Genomic DNA, 21,799 nt, shown 5'->3' with positions numbered 1-21,799 from the left:
GTTCAAAAAAGAACGAGAAGTTGAAAAAACACGCAAAATTTTAATTTTTAATAATTTTCTTTATTGTCGCTTTCAAAGTACTCTCCTCCTGCGGCAATACATGTATGCCACTGCTTGATCCAATTACCATACAAGTTTTATAGGCCGCCGAAGGTATGGCCTTTAGTTCACGCAGCGAATTTTTTTTTCGCTGCGTGAAAACGTTTTCCTTGCAATAGCAATTTAAGTCGGGGGAAGAGAAAAAAGTCACACGGGGTCATATCTGGAGAGTACGGTGCTTGGTTGACGCTATTGGTGGAGTTTTTGGCCAAACACTGCGACACAACCAACGCTGTGTGAGCCGGTACGTTATCCTGGTGTAAAATCCATGAGTTTTCCAAAAACTAATCGTACGATATGCGTTAAACTTTGACAGAATATGTATAATAGTGTTGCCAGCGTTAATATAAAAAAAAATGTACCGATTGGATAAGCGCGGGAATACAAAAATTAAAATTCTCGTTCTTTTTTCATTACAAGGTATAAGTATAGAGTTTACCAAAGGAGAATATGGACAGAATATTTTAAATTCTGCATAATGTAATATAGCTGAAAAGAAGTATCTTAATTAGTAATAATTGATTTATTTGTAACAACAATGTTTGAAAATTGCAAAGATAAGTTATCTCTTTTGGTTAAACGTTGGATTTAAGTGCTCTTATTTAAACATAAATTTATGTTTTCTTATATATTTGATTAAAACTTTGAAAAAACTGTAACAGCTTTTAAAAAAAATGAAAAAGTCATAATCTATCGTAACACTGGTGCAAAATTTCATATAATTGGGCGCCTCTTCGTAATTATGTCCTTAGTATTAGCTTCTTTCCTTGCCTCGTCCTTGCTCAGGTGCTTATTTGTGTTGTAATGGGTGGTTTATGGTTTATGGATTATGGATTATTGGATTACTTAAGTTGTTTTGTAGGGTGAACAGTTTATTTATTTTGTTGCTATGAGCAAAAACCTTTTCAATTTTAACTACTAGTTCTGTATAGGTATAGATAGGATGAGTTTTTGTTTCTTATTGAAATATTGTTTCTATATTTTGCATAGTTTTCTTTTCTGGATAAACAGTTGAAGTGAAATAAATTTAATCTTCCATTGTTAACCGCAGTAGGTTTTTATTCAGTATTTTTAAAGCGACTCGAATTCCCTTGTAATATCTCAGAGTTTTTAGAATACTTTTTTTTTGCATTCAAATCAGTACTAACTATGTAATGATTTCTAAGTAATTTTAAAAAATGTTAGGTTGTTTTAATTGCGGTTGATATTTTGCGCATAACTTATAGTGCTATTTTCGGACTTATAGTTGGCATAGAGTCGTTCGTTCTGACTGTAGGCATACATTTCTCTCAGATAGCGTGAAAACGCTGATTCTTAAGTACCTTGTATATTTCAAAATTTTTAAAGTTGAGAGCGTGATTATATGTTTATAATCATTATTTTATACATAAAATATAGCTTTTATTAAAACTTCACACAATCGTTGTCAGAACTAAGTTATATATTATAGTTGCGTAAGAAAGTTATTCACGTATTTAGAGTAAGTATTTAATTAGGTGATGAATAGGTTCTTATGGTGGTTAGAGACACAAAATGTGGTTTGCCTTTTCATTTGTGTTTATGATGTAATTCCTGGGTGAACATTGTAAGGCATATGTATGATTATGTATGATTCACTCCATGACTTGTAGAATGCTCATTGTAGTTAAGCATAATCTAGCTTCGCATTATGTTCTTTTCGGAACCAACTTTACATTAAGGATAAATTCATTATATGTTAATCTTATAGCATCAGATTGCATATCAAACTGTTTTTTGATGTTTTTAAACTAAGTATATAAGTTTTAGTTTGCATATTAAAATCTTTAATATATTTAAATCTTATTTATTCTGTTTATATACTTTATTGTCTTTTCTGGTATTGCCAATTATTGTCTCCCCTCGTATCTATTAAAGTGCATCCACACCAAAGCAAATTCGCAGGTAATCGTGCCTGTAAAAGTTCGTTGGTTTGCCAACGTTCGCTTTGGTGTGGATGCATCTTTAGAAATTGCTACAATTTCGAGCTTGATATCATTTTTAGCTACATAGTATTTCATTATGCATAAAAGATAGCAATGGCAAAGCATTGTTATTCATTAGCAAAATTACCGTATTACAAAATTACCGTATTACAAAATTACCGCAAATTAAAGTATCCATGTATACGCTTTATTTTGATATAATGGTGACACAATCATAAAAACCCATTGCAGTAGATACTTACTAAAGAAATCACAAATTCTGTAATAATTCTTCGTTTTTGCTAGGTCTGTAAACCATTATCCTTGAAGTTAATATTAATTCGTTTTATCGCAGATTGAGTACATTTCAATATTATATTTTGCTAGGTTCGATCAAATGTTTGTTGTGAACGTCGTCTTACCGCGACTAGGAAAAAGTTGTTCAGTAGCTGTCTGGTTCTCGTTGGGCTGATAATTAGCAATAAATTAGCATTAAGAATTATTTATATATCAAGAATTGCCGTTGCTTTGTCAATCTGCGCTTTTGTGTTAAGTGTATTTGGATAATCAAAACGAATAAACCGTTGGACTGCCCAAAACCTATTGATACCAATTATCGCTCGGTATCTTTGCTATATTCTTTGGAATTTAATGCATCTGTCCCACAGTTGTGTCTTTTTTCTTTGAGTTTCTTTTCTATTGATTTTTAGCTATTAGAAGCGAAAGTATATAGTTGCCGCTTCCATTCCATTTTTATAATCAATATAGACAATAGCATAAAACAACAAAATACAAGAGGGGTTCACAGATATGCTGTTATAGGACGTCGCAAATGATATATGTATATATTCTTAGATTTAAAACTTAATATACAACTAAATGTAGTAATATCGTAGATCATAGTTTTGCGGTTATATTAAATTGTAATTGTAATGTTGCTCTGATGTATGGAACAAAATTTACGATACTAAGCAGGTTTTTATCACATGTATTAACTAACAATTTGCTAATCTTCTAAATAAATTTATATCTATATTTTCTAAATGGCAAAAACGTTTTATTTGAATAATAATATGCAAACAATATTAGCTGATCAGTTATTTTTAAAGTAATTTCGATCAATAATTGTTTTTTTTTTTTTAAATTATCAAGTCTATATATATATATATATATATATATACAGCAGTACGAGAATAGATTTATATTATTTTTATTTCTGTACGTATTTATAGCAAATATTAAGCGAAAAGTTGCTTAAATTTTGCTGTTTTGTCTTCTTCTTAGTGTCCGTTTCCCCTAGTGAGCATAGGACCGTTCTTCTTAGTGCTATTTTGTGTTACTAAATCTAAAAACTAGTGAAGAGAGTTTTTAGTCAGAGGGAACTAATATTTTGTTCTGTAGAAACTTTATAATTTTATTTAATAAATTTGTTCAAATAAAATTCAAATCAGATTAAAAAACTGCTGATCAGTTATTATTCTGTTAATAATATATGGAATAATTTACACATACTGTTGCGGAAAATATATATATATATAACATATAATATATAAAATCCATAATTATAATAAAGTTAGATATTAAAATATGTTAATTAAATTTGATTTTAATATTAGATGTAACGGTAGACACTATTTTACTTAATAGAAATTGTTCTATTTAATAGAGAGGTTTCGAAAAGTAGTGAACTACAATAACAAAAATTCAAATAAACAAAAATACAGTACTTTGCGTTTTTTAAAAGCGAAATTGTTTATTTCTATTTTTAAATTTATTAGATTTTTACTTGAATTATCTACGGGAATACATTTACATTATTACACATTTTTTTTAAATTTATGCTTAAAATAGGCAAAGTTAACCCCATTGATTTCAAAAGGAATTGAATAGGTTTCTTACTATAGAAATCAGTTAGGAATTCCCTATGTTATTGCCTAATAGCAATTTATTTCATTGCAATTAGTAGTAACCCATTCCAGCCCATTTTTGTAATATTGTAATAAACTTTAATTTGAATATCCAAACATAAAACTTTACACATTTTTTAGTAACATAGCACTTGTAGATTACGATAGAGTTCATTAGTTCTTCTTCTTATATATTCAATATACTAAAACAAATACCTAAACAAATAAAGTTTATTTCATTAAAAAATACCGCTGAGCAATGACAAATTACATATGCAAAAATAGTTGAAAATCGGTTTTATTGCATTTTTCCATTTTGCCCATTTAGGCAGTTTTGCTCAATTTATCATATAAAGAGCGTACATATAAATAAATTCAATTCATTATAAATTAATCAACTGATTTCCTCCTAATGTCAGAAGGGGAGAGTAGTTCTCCTGGCACAGATGAAGGCTGGGCAGTCGCAGAGAATGTGACTGGAAGTCTCGTCTGCTTCTAAACAGAGTCGACAATCTATCTCCTCGGACAGACCCATTTTGTTAGACCCAGACCCAGCAACCTCAACTCTATTTCTTATATATATACCATTGAAAACATAGTAAAAGTGAAACGTAAATATTGGTCAAAGTAAAGGCTTGATTAACGTAGTAACGTTGCATCTCAGTACTCGACATGTATTCTGTTGTTGCTGCTTTGTATTTTTAATACGTTACTCTTTTACCGAACTCGTTACTCGAACTCGTGAATATCCCTAATATAAGAATGTGTTTCATCGTTACATCACTTCTTCCTTTTTGCTGAAATTTACTATAACATCGCTGTGTATAGTGCAGCTTTTATATAAAATTTGCTCTTTTTCATTATACAGAATCTTTCTTTGATAAACTTTATTTGAATTAAAGCCCTTAAAATAGCATTTTACTTAGAAATATTAGTTCTGTTCCACCAGCTACTCATAGTAAAAATCGAGTAAAACACAAGTAAAGTACAAACTGAGAGCATAACACAAATAAAGTGCCAAATTACGCTCTTTATACAAATTTTCATGGCACAGCTTTGTGTAAAGTCTGGTGAGAGCGCCAGGACCGCGCAAATAAACAATACAAAAATTTAAATTCAAACCAAAACAGCTGATTCACACATCAACACAAATTTTATTCCAAATAAAATGTACGAGTAAAGACTGTGCAGCATTTTCAAATTTCGACAGGGATGTTACGCTCTCTCAGATGCTTCCATTTCCCATTTACACACTGTTACTTAACGTTATTCACGAGTAGCTCGTGGAACAGACCTTTTTTTTTATTTTTTGTGCTCTCAGTAAAAGTGTGAAAGAGTATTTTTCTTCTCTAGTTCTCAATTTTTTGTTCTTCGATCATGTTTTAATTTTCTTATGCGATTTTGTTTTCGAATTTCTGTATATTTTGTTATTCTAATTGCTTAAAGAGACAACAGCATTGGGTGCGTGCTTGCGGGTGAGCGAACGAGCGATTTTATACACAATTATAAAATCGCATAGCAAAATTATGTTTGACATAATCCAAGAGCGAAATTGAATTTGCTCTTTTTGGAAAACCAAAGCACTTAAAAGTGGGTACTAAGTGCTTCGACTAGAATAATTGATAGAATAAAGAGAGCAAATAAAGACAAAGAGCGGAAAAAACGCAAGCATTTAACGCTATTATCTGTTTACACAGTAAGTCGTACGCACGCATCCAACACTGTTATATGTTTAGACAGATATGACGTATTATGGGCAATGACTTTAAAATACTTGCGATGAGTAATTTTGTTTAATTGTTTAATCACTTGTGAGAGCATAATGTGCTCGGCCTACGCCAATGCTGACGGTTTTATCAATTATAAAAATTTTTCACTTGCAAGTCTACTTTTTTGAATGGTTTTTGAGCGATTAGCATTTGTCATAATTACTTTTCAAACCATATATGTTGCATACGTTTAGTGACTGATTGTTAATTGAGCTTAGAGGTTATGATTGTGTGAACATCGAGTTTGTCAATTCAAAAAAAAAAAAAAAAAAAACAACTCATTAAAATTTTGGAACAACTTTTAAATTAATAAATTTAATAAATATATTACAGATATATATGCCTTTATGCTGGTACAGTGATAAATACTATTAGTAACAAAAAAATCGTAAATATTAATTGGAGTAATTGCTATGAACTTTAAATTTAAAAATAGATTTATGAGCTTAACTAATTTAGAAGTTGAAGATAATTTTTAAATGTCGGTAGTAGTTTCAAACGTTAAGTAATTAAAAAACTATTAAATAAAAAAAATTAGCAATAAAAACAATATCGGTATCACCGCCAACACATGAAGTAAGATAAGAAAAAAGCACTGAACTTCAATCTCAGCTACAGAGAAACAGAATCATTTCCAGACAATTTTCAGTGAGAAAAACGCAACCGCAGTGCATTTATAAATAATTAAATCAGCATGAGTGACCGTGAATTAAGTTGTAATTCAGCTGGGCAGTTTATGGACCGCGGGCGGATGAATCAAAATGGTGTTGTGCAACCTTTATTGACTGGTGAGTATAAATATTAAGTCATTCATTTGGTTCTTTGAAGTCATTTATTCATTAGTATTCGAACCGTTTCTAATTACGACCATCCCTAGTTCTATTTATAAACAAGGAGTTACGAAATAATCAAATGCAAACGGTTGTATATTCGTCTTGTGCACTTGTTGTATGTAAATAATTAAATGCTAATAAATAATATTAAATTACTTTCTGATCATACTCTATAATGAATTCTTTTTATTTATTATCTTACACTTAAAGGCAGCACATAAAGCAAATAACTACTTAGGTGATCATGACTTGGATTTTTCAAAAAATTTTGCTATCTTATGAATTAAAACATTGATTTTGTAGAAAATTTATGTCATCAAGAGTTTAATGATTAAATCTCATTTTTAGTGTTTAGAAAATTCATTAACAGAAATGTACATATTTGAATCTATTTCAATTATACCGCCATAATTGACTACAAACGTAAACACAAGTCTTGGCAGGAAACTCTTACCATAGCCAGTAGAACTTTATACTTTTTGGAAAAAAATTAAAAATCATTATAAATATTGTTTCTTCCTCAACTTTTCTGCCTGAAATTACATATTTAAGTAAAATTAAATTGCAATGTGTGATTATAAGCTTATTTATAAATAATTTTTATAATATATTTAGTTGAATATAGTCACTTCAGTTGATTAATTCATCTGTAACCAGATTTCATAACATTTGTTCTGTATTTATATAGATTTTAAACATAAAGATATATAAATTTAGATGGAAAGATTGAAATAAATTATGAATATGCGGATTGAATCATTTGCGAATGATATTTGAATAGGTTAGACATTTAGGCTCGGTGCACACTGCACACTGTTATAAAATACATATTGAACAATGCATACTAACCGCCAGCGTAGCTAAGTGTAGCAAGCAGCGGAGCGGATATGTCACTATATCCTTGTTGGAGTGCAGAGTTGATATGCTTGTTGTGTTGGTTTCTTTTTATAATTTTCTTCGACTACTGCTAATGACTTGATTTAGTGAGCTCTGTTACGCCCACTCATAAGATGTGATAAGCATTAAATATTTTTTCTGTGCTCATCGTATATAAGTATAGGGGTTATATACAATTTGATGCTTCAGAAAAAAAAGCAAAAATAAAATTAAATTATTTTGTTAATGTTAATGTTAGTAGGTTAGTGGTGGGTAGGTTCGTTGGTTGTGCTAGTTCGCCTGGATAAGCTACATACGTAGAGACCTCCGAGCTCTTATTGAAACTTATTAGAGATATATTTAATAAGTAGAGTTGTAGAGTCCTTTTGATCATTGCAGGTCTGCCTTATCGTATATACATAGTTTATATATACTACTATAAAAACTATATTTTTATAGTTTAATAAAAAAGTCTATATTTAATAAATAGAGTTGTAGAATCGTATTATCGATTCTGGATCTATCTGGTTGTAAGAAACGCCAAGAAAGAAAAAAATGAACTGTAGGAAGGATAAAATTTTAATATAATACTTTTGTTGTTTTCGTTTAACAAAATTTTTTATATTTTTTTTGTTATGAAAATTACTCCGTAGTAGGTTCTCTAATAGCACTGCTATATTACTACCTATTAGTCATTTTGTTTTTGTTATTTTTGCTATTTTGTGAATAGCAAGCAAACGAATGAGTTTGAAATAAAAGAATACTTGAATTTAAAAGTAAATTAAAGAAGTGTGGAGTAATTTATGCAATTTAGCTTTTGTAACTAACAAGTTATGATATAGTATTGTATTATTTTGGGAGAAAGATCAGTTGAGAGCTTTATTCGCGACTTTTTTGCTTAATCGCACCAATAAGACTAACTATTTATCACTTTTATCTATCCGACTACATTTTTTTCGTCTGTAAGTGTATGTATGTTAATTCTAATATATAGTATATTTGTCACTTGTTTTCATTTATTTAAAACAATAAAAAATTATTACATGTTATAACGATATAAATAAATAAACTGTTTGGGTTACTATAAATGAATTAAGTTTGCAACATTGAAGAAAATAAAAAAAATTATTTGTTAAAGTTTTTAGAATATCTTTAATATACTCAAATATCCGTATTAGTAAAAGTTGCATACTTTTGATATCCATTGCAGAAAAACTCTGCGTGATAGATCAACGTGATAAATTCGAATCAACTTATAAAAAATAAATAAAAAAAAATTATATAAATTTTGAGATAATAAATTAAATACACTTCTAAGTAAGCATATAATTCAAGATAATTTCAGATTTGAGAATTTCAGATATTGACGAGGCTTTCCTATGGTTCCTATCATAGCAAGAAATTTTTCTGTTTTTTAATATAGTCCGTATAATAGCAAATATAGTTACATTAATTTTATCTTTCAGACTTTAATCGGTATAAATAGTTTTGTTGTTGTTGTTCAAATGTACAAAGTTCTTCTATAACAGTTTTGCTTACTCGATAAGTAATAATAATATGTTTCATGCACTATTTTTTTAATTTAATGAATGAATTAACAGATTAATAGCTTTAAACAAATATTGAAACTTTGCTTATACCTTGTACTAGGTAATCGTCTGGAATCATATACGCCTATACTGTATAATAACAATTATTACAAAAATATTATTAATTTCATAACAAATAACATTTATAGATAGATTTGTTATGCTTATATTTTGTTTCGATATCCTGATCTCTGTTAAATATTATGATTCGAATGATTCTTCCATACTATTAATCCAGTTTTTGCGATCTAGATGAATAATTGTCGTGTGAATAGGCTATAATAATCTTCTAAGGTATTTTGTTTTCAACTGTTCTTGTAATTACCATTTTTTGTATAAATTCATTGTCAAGGCAGTGAATTTCGCTTGTTTATCTTATCATATGATGCTTAATTAACATTAGTGTGAGCGAATTAATAGACTGGTGACTCAAGATAAAATGATGATTTATATATGTTTTAGGAAATCATCTTTGAGTTAATTGTTGATAAATTGTTTATCTTAAGAATCATTAGTTTATTTTATATTTGACTTTTTTAATCTTATCTTATTTGTAAAAAATAATAACAATTTTGACAAACATCATAATATCTTATAAGTAAATACTATTTTGATTAAAATTGAATAATCTATTTGTTTTAAGGTGCCATATTTGCATATATGTTTTAAGATATTTTTAAATTTTGCGCTTTAACGGATACTAGGATACTATTTCAGTATTGTCTAGTAAAAGCTCCAAATCAACTTATTCCATTGAAAATTTATAAAACAGAATGTATCAGTTTTTCTTGATAAAAAATAAATCATTAAAGTGCGTTAAGCCAGTTCATCTTTTCTACTCCATAATCTCATGCAGTCTCCAGTCATTATTCATCTCAAAACATTATAATTTTTTTAATGTTTGAGAAGCAAATCACAGACGTTTATGTGACAGAGCATATTTCGAGTTTTATAATTAATCTGACACATTTCTTAGGATCATTAGTCTAATTCCATTAATTTAATCTCTTAGCGATAATACGAGTTGTTATTCAGTTGATTGCATCAATCAATATCTTTATTACGTTTTTATCAGCTTCAAGTGGCCTTTTACCCCGTGACGTAATTTTAATATCAAAATTTCCGGAAAAAAATTTGGCAAATATTTTTGGCTTCAGTGCTTTATCAATACACATTTTTTGGCCAATAAACCTTGTTATATCATTTATCAAATAAAAGAACGTCACATTGAAATCCTTATTTACTTACTTAACGGCCCATAACAAGCCGTTATCGGGTTACAGACACCCTTCACTAACGGCTGGTTTTACATGACGGGTAAAAAACTTTGTAAAACATAATCTTAAAGTTCTGGGTATAGGGGTCACTGTAGTTGATTACCCAGCGGGTGTCAAGTAACTATCCAAGAATGCCAAGTAAGCGCTGTGAGATATCTTGGATTGTGGCCGACAAGGATTGCGCTGACGCTTGCTAGGTTAAATGCAATCAGACATGTTGCATTGTGTACTTATTCTCAGGAGTTTGCGGTCACCTCCTCCTCATTGAAATCATCCGTTAGAAAAAATAAAATTACTTTTTGAACAACATAATATAATCTTCTTAACGAGCTCGACAAATTCGGATCTCTAAGAAGGTCCACCGATAAATATATATAGATTCTAAGGTACTCTTTAGATTCAAAGTGCAGTTTAAAATGTTATGAAAGTATTTACATTACTTATACCTACAAATCATTTATTTCGAAAAGTCCTTGTTTTATTTTGCTTACGTATGAATTACGTTACGTAAGTGTTGTGATGACACCTTTATTATTTTACTGCTGGATAGTTAGGTAGCTAAATCAATACTATCAAACTACTTATTGGGTTATATGTATCAATTCATGGTAATACAATGTACTGCATGTATTATGCAATTGAATACTATACTTTTCAACTCATTTGTCGTTGCGTGCACGGACGTATTTTCCAAGGTAAAATAATTACATTATATGGCAAACTATGTGCGTTTTGTTTTTTTGTGCTCTCAAGAACTAAACTTGTGATTTTTAAAGATTTGATTTTTATTTAAGAATAGAATATTGTATACGACTAATGTTCGAATATGATTTCGGGCATATGTGTGCCGTAAGAGGTTCGAACAAAATACATCAAGTATTTTGTTTTTATTTTGGTGTCCAGGTCTTCAATCATCAAATAGCAAACTGAAGCTTCGTTATCCTCACGCATTGTGTTTTTAATTTGTGGTCCAGGGGTTCAACCGTTAACTCGGAAACTGAAGTTTGTCACCACCACAGGCCTATATCCACCTCGTTGGATACAAACCCATGCCCTCAACACATCGTCACTTACTCAAAACATCTACTCGGAAAGTTCAAGCCGTTTGTCGGCAGTAACTCTGCGAATACTGACTTCTAAGTGGTGTAATGTTTTTAAATTTTCTGAGTAGTTTAGTGAATATATATATGCCCATAGGAAATAATTTAGAGATATGATGACATTATGAGAACCAAACACTTATGTAGATTCCTGGTTTTAGGTGAGATTTTCCCATATCTATGGAAAATAAGTAAAACACTCCAAACACTGTCCACCAATATTTTGAAATAGTTTCATATTAGTGTTTTTTATTTTTGAGCTTCCGTTCATGGATAAATTGTACTTTCTTTCGTTTTATTTCGAAGATGTCGTTTTAACTGAGATTTGTTTTGTTCTACAACTAATTAAGCGTATGTACTAAATAGATTGCTACCTTTTTAGTATGATTTTATTGACCTTTCTAGTTCTATCTACTTTATTTTGCTAAAAAAATTGAATTTTTTAGAGAAGATATTTACGATGTCCATCATCTTGGGACGGTCTCTTCAAATGTTAATATTTCCACCAATGAACGATCACTTAATTACTAATAATAAATTATACAACAAATTAAATTAAATTAAATTTAAATTTGGTTTTATTTAACAGATCTCTATCAAATAACAATGGCTTACGCTTATTGGAAATCTGGCAAAACCGATGATCAAGCAGTGTTTGATTTATTTTTTAGAAACAACCCGTTTCATGGAGAATTTACGATATTTGCTGGATTAGAAGAATGTTTAAAATTTTTAGACAGTTTTCATTATTCAGAAAGTGGTAAGTACCATATAATAACACAACTCATAAAATGTTTATATAATTAATTAAAAATTTTTACTAGATATTGAATATTTGCGACAGACCTTGCCAGAAGGTATAGAAAATGAATTCTTTGATTATTTAGGCAATTTAACTGCGAGAGACGTAATTTTATATGCAATAGATGAGGGAACGGTGGCGTTTCCAAGGTAAGCATTTAGTACGAATCTATATTAGTATTTTAGGCTTTATGATTTTGTTATTATTCTTAACAGAGTACCTATCATAAAAGTTGAGGGGCCTTTGATTATAGTACAATTATTGGAAACTACCTTATTGACATTAGTGAATTATGCAAGGCAAGAATTGTTAAATACTATACATTGTGACCGAAAAGTTTTCGGGAAATTTTAAATAAAACGCAAAATTCTTAATCTTCATCAATATTTATTTTATCTCCTTCAAAATATGCTCCATTAGAAGCGATACACAAATGCCAACGTTTAAACATTTTTTATAGGCGCTTTCCGGTATGGCTTTGAGTTCCCTCTGCGAATTCTGTTTTACGTCTTCTATGGATTCAAAACGCGTTCCTCTGAGTGGTAATTTGAGGTTGGGAAACAGGAAAAAGTCACACGGTGCAAGATCAGGTGAATACGGTGGCTGTTCGATGGTATTTATTGAATGTTTGGCCTTAAAATCGTTGATAATGTTGAACAAATTGAGGTGAATCGGAACAAGCCGGGCGTTGACACGTCGCATACACAAATTGTCCACCAAAATCAAACGAGCCATCTCACGACCGATGCCTAGCTCTCGTGCTATCTCTCTAACACTCACATGAGGATTTTTGAACACGATTTCCTTTGCCTTTTCAATGTTTTCGTCGGTGGTAGAGGTCGAAGGTCGTCCAGAACGCGGCATGTCTTCGACGGTCGTACGACAGTCCTGAAAGGCTTTGTACCACTCATAAACTTGAGTTTTCGATAAAACTGATTCCCCATAAGCCTTTTGTAGCATTCGCAACGATTCTGCACACGAAATTTCGTTCGAAAAACAAAATTTGATGCAAACTCTTTGTTCAATATTTTTTTCCATTGTTTTTTTCGCAACGCACTACTGAGGTGAACTGGTTTCAACAGCTGCCGTAAACGAACTGTCTGACAGATCGCGCTCATTTTTTGCATAGTAATTAATGACAGTGCTGCCAAACTACATAAACTTAAAATATCGAAAAATATACAGCGCGCGAATTTTAAATGAGAATTTCCGAAAACTTTTCGGTCACAATGTAGATTATATTTATATTTATATATATGTTATTTTTTGATTGATGTAGTTTAATGGCAACGAATGCTGCGCGATATCGTATGGTTGCAGGAAAGCACGTAAAATTGCTCGAATTTGGATTACGTCGTGCACAAGGACCAGATGGAGGACTGTCAGCTTCCAAATATTCTTATACAGGTTAGCTTATCGTGTTTACTAAACTTTTTTTTTCTTTTTAATTGTATAAATTATTTAATATCATGCGATTCATAAATTAATAACTAAGGTTAAATATGTGTAATTCAATTCGAATTTCAAAGGCAATAAAATTCAAACATACGAGTATGTACCTATTTCATTACTTGTATCTATTAGTGCCAATATTTTTAAAATAGAATATATATTCCCACTACCTTCATAGGTGTTTACTGTGTTAATAGCTTTTATTTATTTGCACCAATTTCAATTATTCAGCCGTATAGACGGTGTGGTGCAAAAATACTTTTTTGTTTTTGTTTGATGTTATAGCTATTGGATTTCTTTTAGATTTAATGATATGGTAGCATGCAACCATATTCAATAAATTTGTTAAGTTATAAACACTGAAAACTTTATTTTGTTCGTGTTAAATGGTTGTGTATATTTCAAGGTTTTTCATACTGTACATTTGATTAGTTTTATAGTCAATAATTATTGTCTTATGATGTAATGGAATATGAAAGAATTTTTTCCCCACCCGATTCGGATTACGACATGGCAAAACAATTCTCTTGCTCATATAATTGAAATTACCCTGAATTAAAGTAATGAACTTATACGAGGGCTGCCTTTAAGGTCTTCCACCTAACAATGAAAACAAAGTGGTTAATCAGTAATGTGGTTTTATTGTTTTCTGAAATATTCTCCATGGAGATCAACACATTTTTGCTTTTGATTGAATCAATTTTCGAAACAGTTTTACCACTCTGAAGTTAGTATCTCCAAAATCAGGGAGACAGATTTGAATATGTCAACTCTTCTGTTTAAGCTGATGTGTGAATAAAATGATGACCCATCATTGAACCACCATTTGACTGACAGTTGTTGTTGTTGTAGTCCACCGGGATCTGAAAAGCAGATAAAATGTAAAAATTACAAGACGAATACATGGGTTGGGACGTGGGTGGCATTTGGGGTAAAAAAAGGTGGGGGGGAGAAGGAAGAATATAATTGAAATCAGCTCAGGTCCAGCCGAAAAAACTTAGCCACTTCAAGAGGGTGAGTTTAGAAATCAATTGGACTAAGATATCTGGGAATAAGGGATATATTCCATATTATTAATATTATATTAATGGCATATTAATATGCTGTTATTTTATTATAATTACATTAAAGAAATCATAACAACATAAAATCAATTTAAAGATATTTTATTATATAATATAAAGTAAAAGAGAATAAAATAAATCACATCCGGACGATGTATATTTGTATATAAACGTTCATGTGTATTCTATGCGACTGGTAAAATTTCGGAGCACCGGATAAACTGTAACGGATAAACAGTTTACCAGTATGGTTTAAAGTTCACAATCAACGAGAACTCAGTCCAATTTATAAAATAAAATAAATGGAAGAAAACAGAGTGCTATAAAAATAAACCTTTGAAATATGTGGAAAGAAATACTGTCTAATTCTATACTGTATATAAAAAAACATGTCTGATACTGCTAAATAAGAGCAGAGTTGCTAAAAACGCTGAATCTATCTAACCAACCGAATACTGACGTATACTTAGAAAGTGTTGTAAAACAAACAAGTATAATGTTGTTGGTGTAGCCCGTAGGAATTTGCTTGTAAAATCCCTTTAGGTGGAATGAGCGGCACTTGGTCATTTAGATTGAGGAGTGATCTCGAGACGTATGCCCGGGACGTAATTAATTACAATTAATTAAATACAAGAAATAATTCTAAACCACTGATGATGGATATTTGGCAATACTCATCATCATTGTAATTTAATTGTGATTGAAATTCAATACTGTTTGAAATACCTCTCTATTGAAAACAATAGTTTATATTAAGAATTTAGTTTTTTTCGTCAAAACGAACATTAAAAAACAATTCAATTCCTTATGGTAGATTTGATAGATTTAATTGTACTAGTATATGTAGTGCAATAAGCAGGTAATTGTGAGAAACCATATAACAAAAGGTATTACAAAGACAAATGTGAAAAAAGTGCTACTCATTGGACATTCCTGGTCTAGATCAGGGTTCTCAAATGGTACTGGTCCTCGCCATTAGCCGCTCTGTAAAATACTATATTCTCGCTTTTAATGATATTATTTTCTGGAAAATTATAATAAAAAAAAATATTGTTGAAGCCCTTATAAAAAACCCTTGAATATTTTTTCGGTGTACAATATGTTTTGGATTGAGAAACACTATACGGGTGTATACAGTCAATAAGAATAACATATAAAAGTTAAGTTATTTACTGTTGTTATTATTTATATATATATTATTTATATGTATATTATTTATATATATATTATTTATATATATATTATTTATATATATATTATTTATATATATATTATTTATATATATATTATTTTTTAAGTAGTTATTTAATAATAACAGTCAAAATTTCATAACTTAAAGTTCTATAAATCGAATTTTCTACAACTCGAACTAAATAGAGTGCAACAAGGTTAAGAGAGCAAATTACATACAATTACAAAAAAAAATTTTTTAGCTCGAAGTATCCATAAGTCGAACCTTCACTTTGTAAAATGGTACTTCGTGTTATAGAAGTTTGTAATGAACGTTTCCGTCGAGGTTTCGCTCGCCGGATTCCAAGGTTACAAGAAAATTTCTTTATAAGTAATTAACGTTACCGACTAGGTACGTTAGGAATCAATGTGTTCTAAATTACTTAGTTACCTGGTTAAATGTTTCTTTTTGAGTTGCGAAGTGCTCTGCTTCGCAGCCTATGATCAAGAGCCCATGCACTTGTAGCGATGCGCACTGTTCTAAGTGCTGTGATCAAGTGAAGTTTGTTCGATTTTTCGTTGCCTTTTATACTGATTACTTCTAACGGGACTTCGGTTGTTGTTATTGCGGTGTGTAGCACAACTCAAATTCATTGCATATAAAGCAAAAACACAAATTTTGTGTTTACACCCAAAGGAAAATGGTTAGTGTTGTTAGTGATAAAGTTTACACCCAAGGAAATTATTGATAATAGTAAATTTATTGTTGTGACGACGTCGTTGTTTATTATAGTCGTTACAAGTTTGATTATATATATTTTTATATTTTAATTATAATATTTTAATTTAATTTTATATTTATATATTTTTATTTTAAATTTATTTAAACTTTTAGGAGGCTTTGATGGCACCTCAAATGTTTTAGCGGGTAAGCTTTTTAACATTCCTGTAAAAGGAACACATGCACATGCTTATATAACGTCCTTCTCTGGAATTGGTGAGCTAAAAACACGACTTCTTAGGCATAAGACAACTGGTATTTATTCGTTAAGTAACATTTTAGAAAAAATGTGAACATCTTTCTTAACAGGTATAACTGGAGATTTATTGGAACATGCGATTAAACACCGACAAGCATTATCTCACGTACTTGATGTATCAACGGAGGAGTCAAGTGAAGGCGAACTAGCTGCAATGGTTTCATACGCCATTGCTTTTCCAGACGGTTTTATGGCCCTAGTCGACACGTATGATGTTAAGAGGTATTTCGCTTTTAGGCAGATTCTCTCGGAACTATACATATATATTTATAATTTTAATTACAATTTCTTCAGTATTTTCAAATATTTATTTATTCATAAAAACCAGTACAGCTTTTGTTTCTAATCGAATAAAAATTTGCACAGTTAGTTAAAGAGGAGTATTAGTTACTTAGAAATTCATTTGTAATTTTCGAAGTGTATGGTATTTTTGTAATTCTGTTCCGTCCTGCCATTTGAATGTTAATCCATGCTGCTTTTTAAAACTGTGTTCAGTTGTATAGTTAAAAATATTTTAATCAAATATAAAAATATAAAAATATCTTAAATTGAATAAAAAACTTTTTGCATTAACATTACTGTATATTTACCAGCAGAAATGAAAATGATAATCAAAATGATAAAATGAAACGAAAGTCGAACATGATTATAAGCAATAATGTAGCACCAACGAGCTCCTGCAAAAATGGACACAAGTTATGTACCAGTACATCCAAGCCAACGTATCCAGAACTTTTGAAGCCAAATTTTATATCAAAATTTTGTAAAATAAATGGCGTGTATAACTCAAATGTTAACCGAACTTGTAGCAATGGCAGTGCAATCAAAATTGCTCAAGACAATGGAAACGATTTTGTATCATTGATTGAACATATAAATGAGGTCGTACAAATTCAGACGTCAAATGCGATTAAAAATAATAATCATAAGGCTTCAAATATTAAGAAAACGAGACGAAGTGTTACGCCAGCCGCAACATTAGTAAACAAACACAATTTAATTTATTCCCCAAAAAATCCTAGTAATGCATCAGACACGCTTGTTACTTGGAATCTGCCAAAATATGTCGAAAAGTCATTCAGGTAATTTTCTTCTGGGCAAATATTGTAGCAAACAACATTCATTTATTTCTTATTAAAGAAAAACTAACGAAAACTAAACAACATGAAATATGATTGCGAGGAAATCAAAATTATAAAGTGTTTAACATTAGATATTATTGTGCATGTGTTATTAAAAATGTTTGCAAACTATTTAATTAGATTAACAACATTTTACATAACAACATTTACGTTACCTGGTCTATTGGTGTGTGTCTCGTTTTTAATTTCTGCCGCATATTGTTTTGTATCTAATATTGTAAATACTTATACTGGTATTATATAACTATTTATTGCTCTATTTACTATTATATATGTAGTATTTTTATTTTTGTTTATACCTTTTACACCGCTAGGAATAATGATATATGAAATTTGTTAATATGTTATAACGCACTAAACCAGGATCTATATTATGCTCACGATTTTTGAAATGGATGCGAATCTTAAGTGCGGTGCAGACCTGCAGTTTTGAGTGTCATTCAAGTTGCGCTCTCTCTTGCTCAAATTTATTCTGGCGACCGAACTTAAACGTGCTCACAGTCAAGGTGAGTCATTCAAGCAAAATTTTTGAAGAATAAGGGTGTTTGTGCACGCTGTAAGTGTGTTTGTGTAACTACGCAAAAATATGCTATTGACTAACGGAATACAAGTTATTGGGTGACAGACTATCATTCACAACATGTTGGCGAGAAGCTGATTGTTGTGCTCACCACCAAGTTGGTTGTACACTTGCAGTTTTGAATGTCAGTCATGAATTTTCTCTCTTGAATGACACTTAAAATTGCAAGTCTCGCTTTATGGAGAAATACTTCCTCATTAGCCTCATATGAGTGTCACGTGATACACATTAATGACGCTGATTTAAACGATTGTGAGAGAGCATTTTGCATAAGGTTTATATGAGGAAATACTTCCTCATTAGCCTCATATGAGTGTCACTTGATACACATTAATGAAGGTGATGTAGTGGATTGTGAGAGAGCATTTTTCATAAAGTTTATATATATATATTTCAAAAATTGTGAGCGTAATTTTAGTAATTCAAGAGGAAAAATGCTGTGACACCCCGCGTTTCAGTCTTAAATAAATCTTAAAATAATTTTATGTAAACGCAAATTAAAATATTTCATGTCCACTGGTGTTGGATATGTAGTAGTATCTAAAACATCTGTACGGTCAATTTTAAAATTCATTTGATCAAAAAATAAATCTTTGCGAATTTCGCAAATTGCAAATCTCCTTACTATAATCTATTTTTTAAAAAACTTTATACCTTGATAAATCCAATGAGACAAATTGGTGTGCTTGTCTTTCTCTATGTTTGTTAACAAAGTCTATATATATATAAAAATAATTGTTTTATATTCTTAAACATTTGTTGAAAACAAATCGTACATTAAAATAACTACAAAAAATGAGAAGTTCATTTTCAGTTCATTCAGTAAGTTCCAAAACTTACCACCAGGCAACGCCATCCATATAAATTATATATATGATTTTTATAAAGTGGTAGCCTTCAAAAACGGTATTTAAAAATTTTATAATCTTCTAGTCATATAATGGTTGACTTATAGCTAATTAAGTTATGCTACTTTTGATATTTAAAAAGTATAAAATAAAAACAAATTCATACGTTTTTTGTTGGCGAAAAATACAGTGCAAATTAACAATGATCTGTTAAGTGTTAGGACCACTCTGATCCTTTCAAACTATTTGTCGGTGATTTGCTGAGTTTGAATGTTTATATATAAACATGACAACTGTAAATACTTTGGAAATCTAAAATCGTTGGTTTTTTTTTTATTTTAAATGATTTAAGAGTAAAGTTCGAGAAGACAACTTACATAAAGATATCAGACATATTACATAAAGATATCAGACTGCAAACAGTACTTTCGATAATGTGTATAGCGAGGCGCTTCGTTTACAGTCTTCGATAAACAATTACGTGTCTACGTTTTCGGATGCTATTGCAGCAGTCTATCTCTAATAAATATGGTGTTTTACATTGATATCTAGTACTTTCAAATGTGATCTATTGGTAAACAGATGAAACCATCAGATGGATTATCAACTATTTAACAGCGCAATTAAAACGTCAGTTATTTAAGTGAAGAAAAATTAGTGAAACTTTTTCAAAGTAAACAAAAAGTCCATATTTTAGGATGTGCACGATATAATATGGGAAAGAAAAAACCATCAGGAGTGAAAATTATATGCGATAACTTTTGCGGATTTAGAAAAAGAAGGTCCTATATGATGGAGAAAAAATTTATTTGTATTCAAGAGAATGTTACGTGCCATAACTCTTTGTTTATGATAGGATGAATTACTTTTTGGAATTGGTTCCTCCTCATTCAATACATTTATTACAATGCAAAGAGATCGTATAGTGTATAGTGAGGTTTCCCTCAACTTTTTGCGACTAATAATAAACCGTTCTACAATAAGAGAACGGAATGGCATAGTTGTATAGGAATTACGTAGCCTTCTTTATAAGTAAATTTTACTTTGTACCAATATCTTTTAATACATTCGTAGTCAGTCTTGGAACTTACTGAGTGATATGTTGTATTGTATATATTATACACTAAAATAAAAGTTTGGATTTGATTTTTTAAACATGCAGCCATATGGCTAAGTAAATAGTAAATAATTGATTTATAATACATCCTTTCATATCTTTTACTGTTTTAACATCCTAATATTACTGTAAATCAGAAATGATATATTCTTAATCACTATGAAAATATGACTCGATTTACCGATAACTGTCCGTCTGATTGTGGGTAAATTTGTAGCGCCCGTACAAATAAGCAATCGAATACGAACTGACGAATATTATATATTTTTATTATAACTACCTGTGTGAAAGGTAATAAAGTGTTAACAAACTCAAAACAGACTGTTTCTTGTTATAAATGTATACCCTTTAAAATTTAATATTGTGTGGTGTGATTGTTTCGTTAATAATTTTATAATTTGTATATTTTTAAGTAAATATGTTTATATTTATAAATACAAACATGTACGATACACAATTGGAAGAAAATTGGTCTCACAAACTTAAATTGCGGATTATGACATAAAAGGTGATGTTTCATAAGAATTTTAATTTTCAACACATTAACTTATTTTCATTTGATTTAAATGTAATTATATTGATTTATGTTTAAATATTTGTTAATTTATTTTCAAATTAACATCTGTTCCATATCCGATTTTTTTCTATTATTAACTGAACTGTGTTTTTCCGGGCTGAAATTTCAAATTAAAAAAAAAAAAACAAAACACTATTTATTTTTTTTATTAATTTTTATTTTTAAAAGTTTCCAACAACTTTTTTTTTATATCTTAGCTACCAACTTTTGAGGTTCCTTCCTCTGTCTTATTGTTATCAACTCTTAAAATTGGGTGTTTGATATAAAACGAGTTCCCTAAATATTATTTTATTTCGTAGAAATGACTTGTATATATTGTCTGTATGTAATGAATTTATATTTTAATATAATTTTTATCGTACTTACCTTGAACATATTGAATAATATATATTAAATTGTATTAATTTATTTTTACAGGCAGTTTTACGTGTTTTACAATCATAGTAGTCTGATCTTAAAAATTTTTCCCTAATGTTTTGATATATAACTATGACTATATGTATAATCAATATACAGTCAAACTTCCATAACTTAAAGTAGGATTTTGCAAAGAAAAGGTTCATTAAGTGAAAGAATTTTTTGTAATTGTATGTACTTTGCTCTCTAAACCCTGT

The 21,799-nt window shown here is 29.8% G+C and overlaps 1 protein-coding gene across 6 annotated transcripts in view; it reads left to right on the top strand.

The window, feature by feature from the left end:
• LOC119662307 (nicotinate phosphoribosyltransferase) overlaps window positions 1-21,799 on the top strand; it is a 33,957-nt gene that overhangs the window by 2,322 nt on the left and 9,836 nt on the right. For 4 of the 6 annotated variants that reach the window (XM_038071900.1, XM_038071899.1, XM_038071897.1 and 1 more), the window contains exons 2-9: window positions 6,052-6,506; window positions 11,983-12,153; window positions 12,218-12,344; window positions 12,411-12,494; window positions 13,475-13,602; window positions 16,777-16,917; window positions 16,972-17,143; window positions 17,515-18,003. In XM_038071900.1, coding sequence (XP_037927828.1) covers window positions 6,413-6,506; window positions 11,983-12,153; window positions 12,218-12,344; window positions 12,411-12,494; window positions 13,475-13,602; window positions 16,777-16,917; window positions 16,972-17,143; window positions 17,515-18,003 — 1,406 coding nt within the window. In that variant the 5' untranslated portion in view covers window positions 6,052-6,412. The remainder of the gene's footprint in view (window positions 1-6,051; window positions 6,507-11,982; window positions 12,154-12,217; window positions 12,345-12,410; window positions 12,495-13,474; window positions 13,603-16,776; window positions 16,918-16,971; window positions 17,144-17,514; window positions 18,004-21,799) is intronic. The other 2 variants (XM_038071901.1, XM_038071902.1) reach the window with 2 other exon arrangements.

This window comes from Teleopsis dalmanni, chromosome X (assembly GCF_002237135.1).
Source record: "Teleopsis dalmanni isolate 2A chromosome X, ASM223713v2, whole genome shotgun sequence".
Lineage (NCBI taxonomy): Eukaryota > Metazoa > Arthropoda > Insecta > Diptera > Diopsidae > Teleopsis > Teleopsis dalmanni.
Note: the sequence above shows the minus strand (reverse complement) of the source record. Positions and strands in the feature narration are given on the sequence as shown.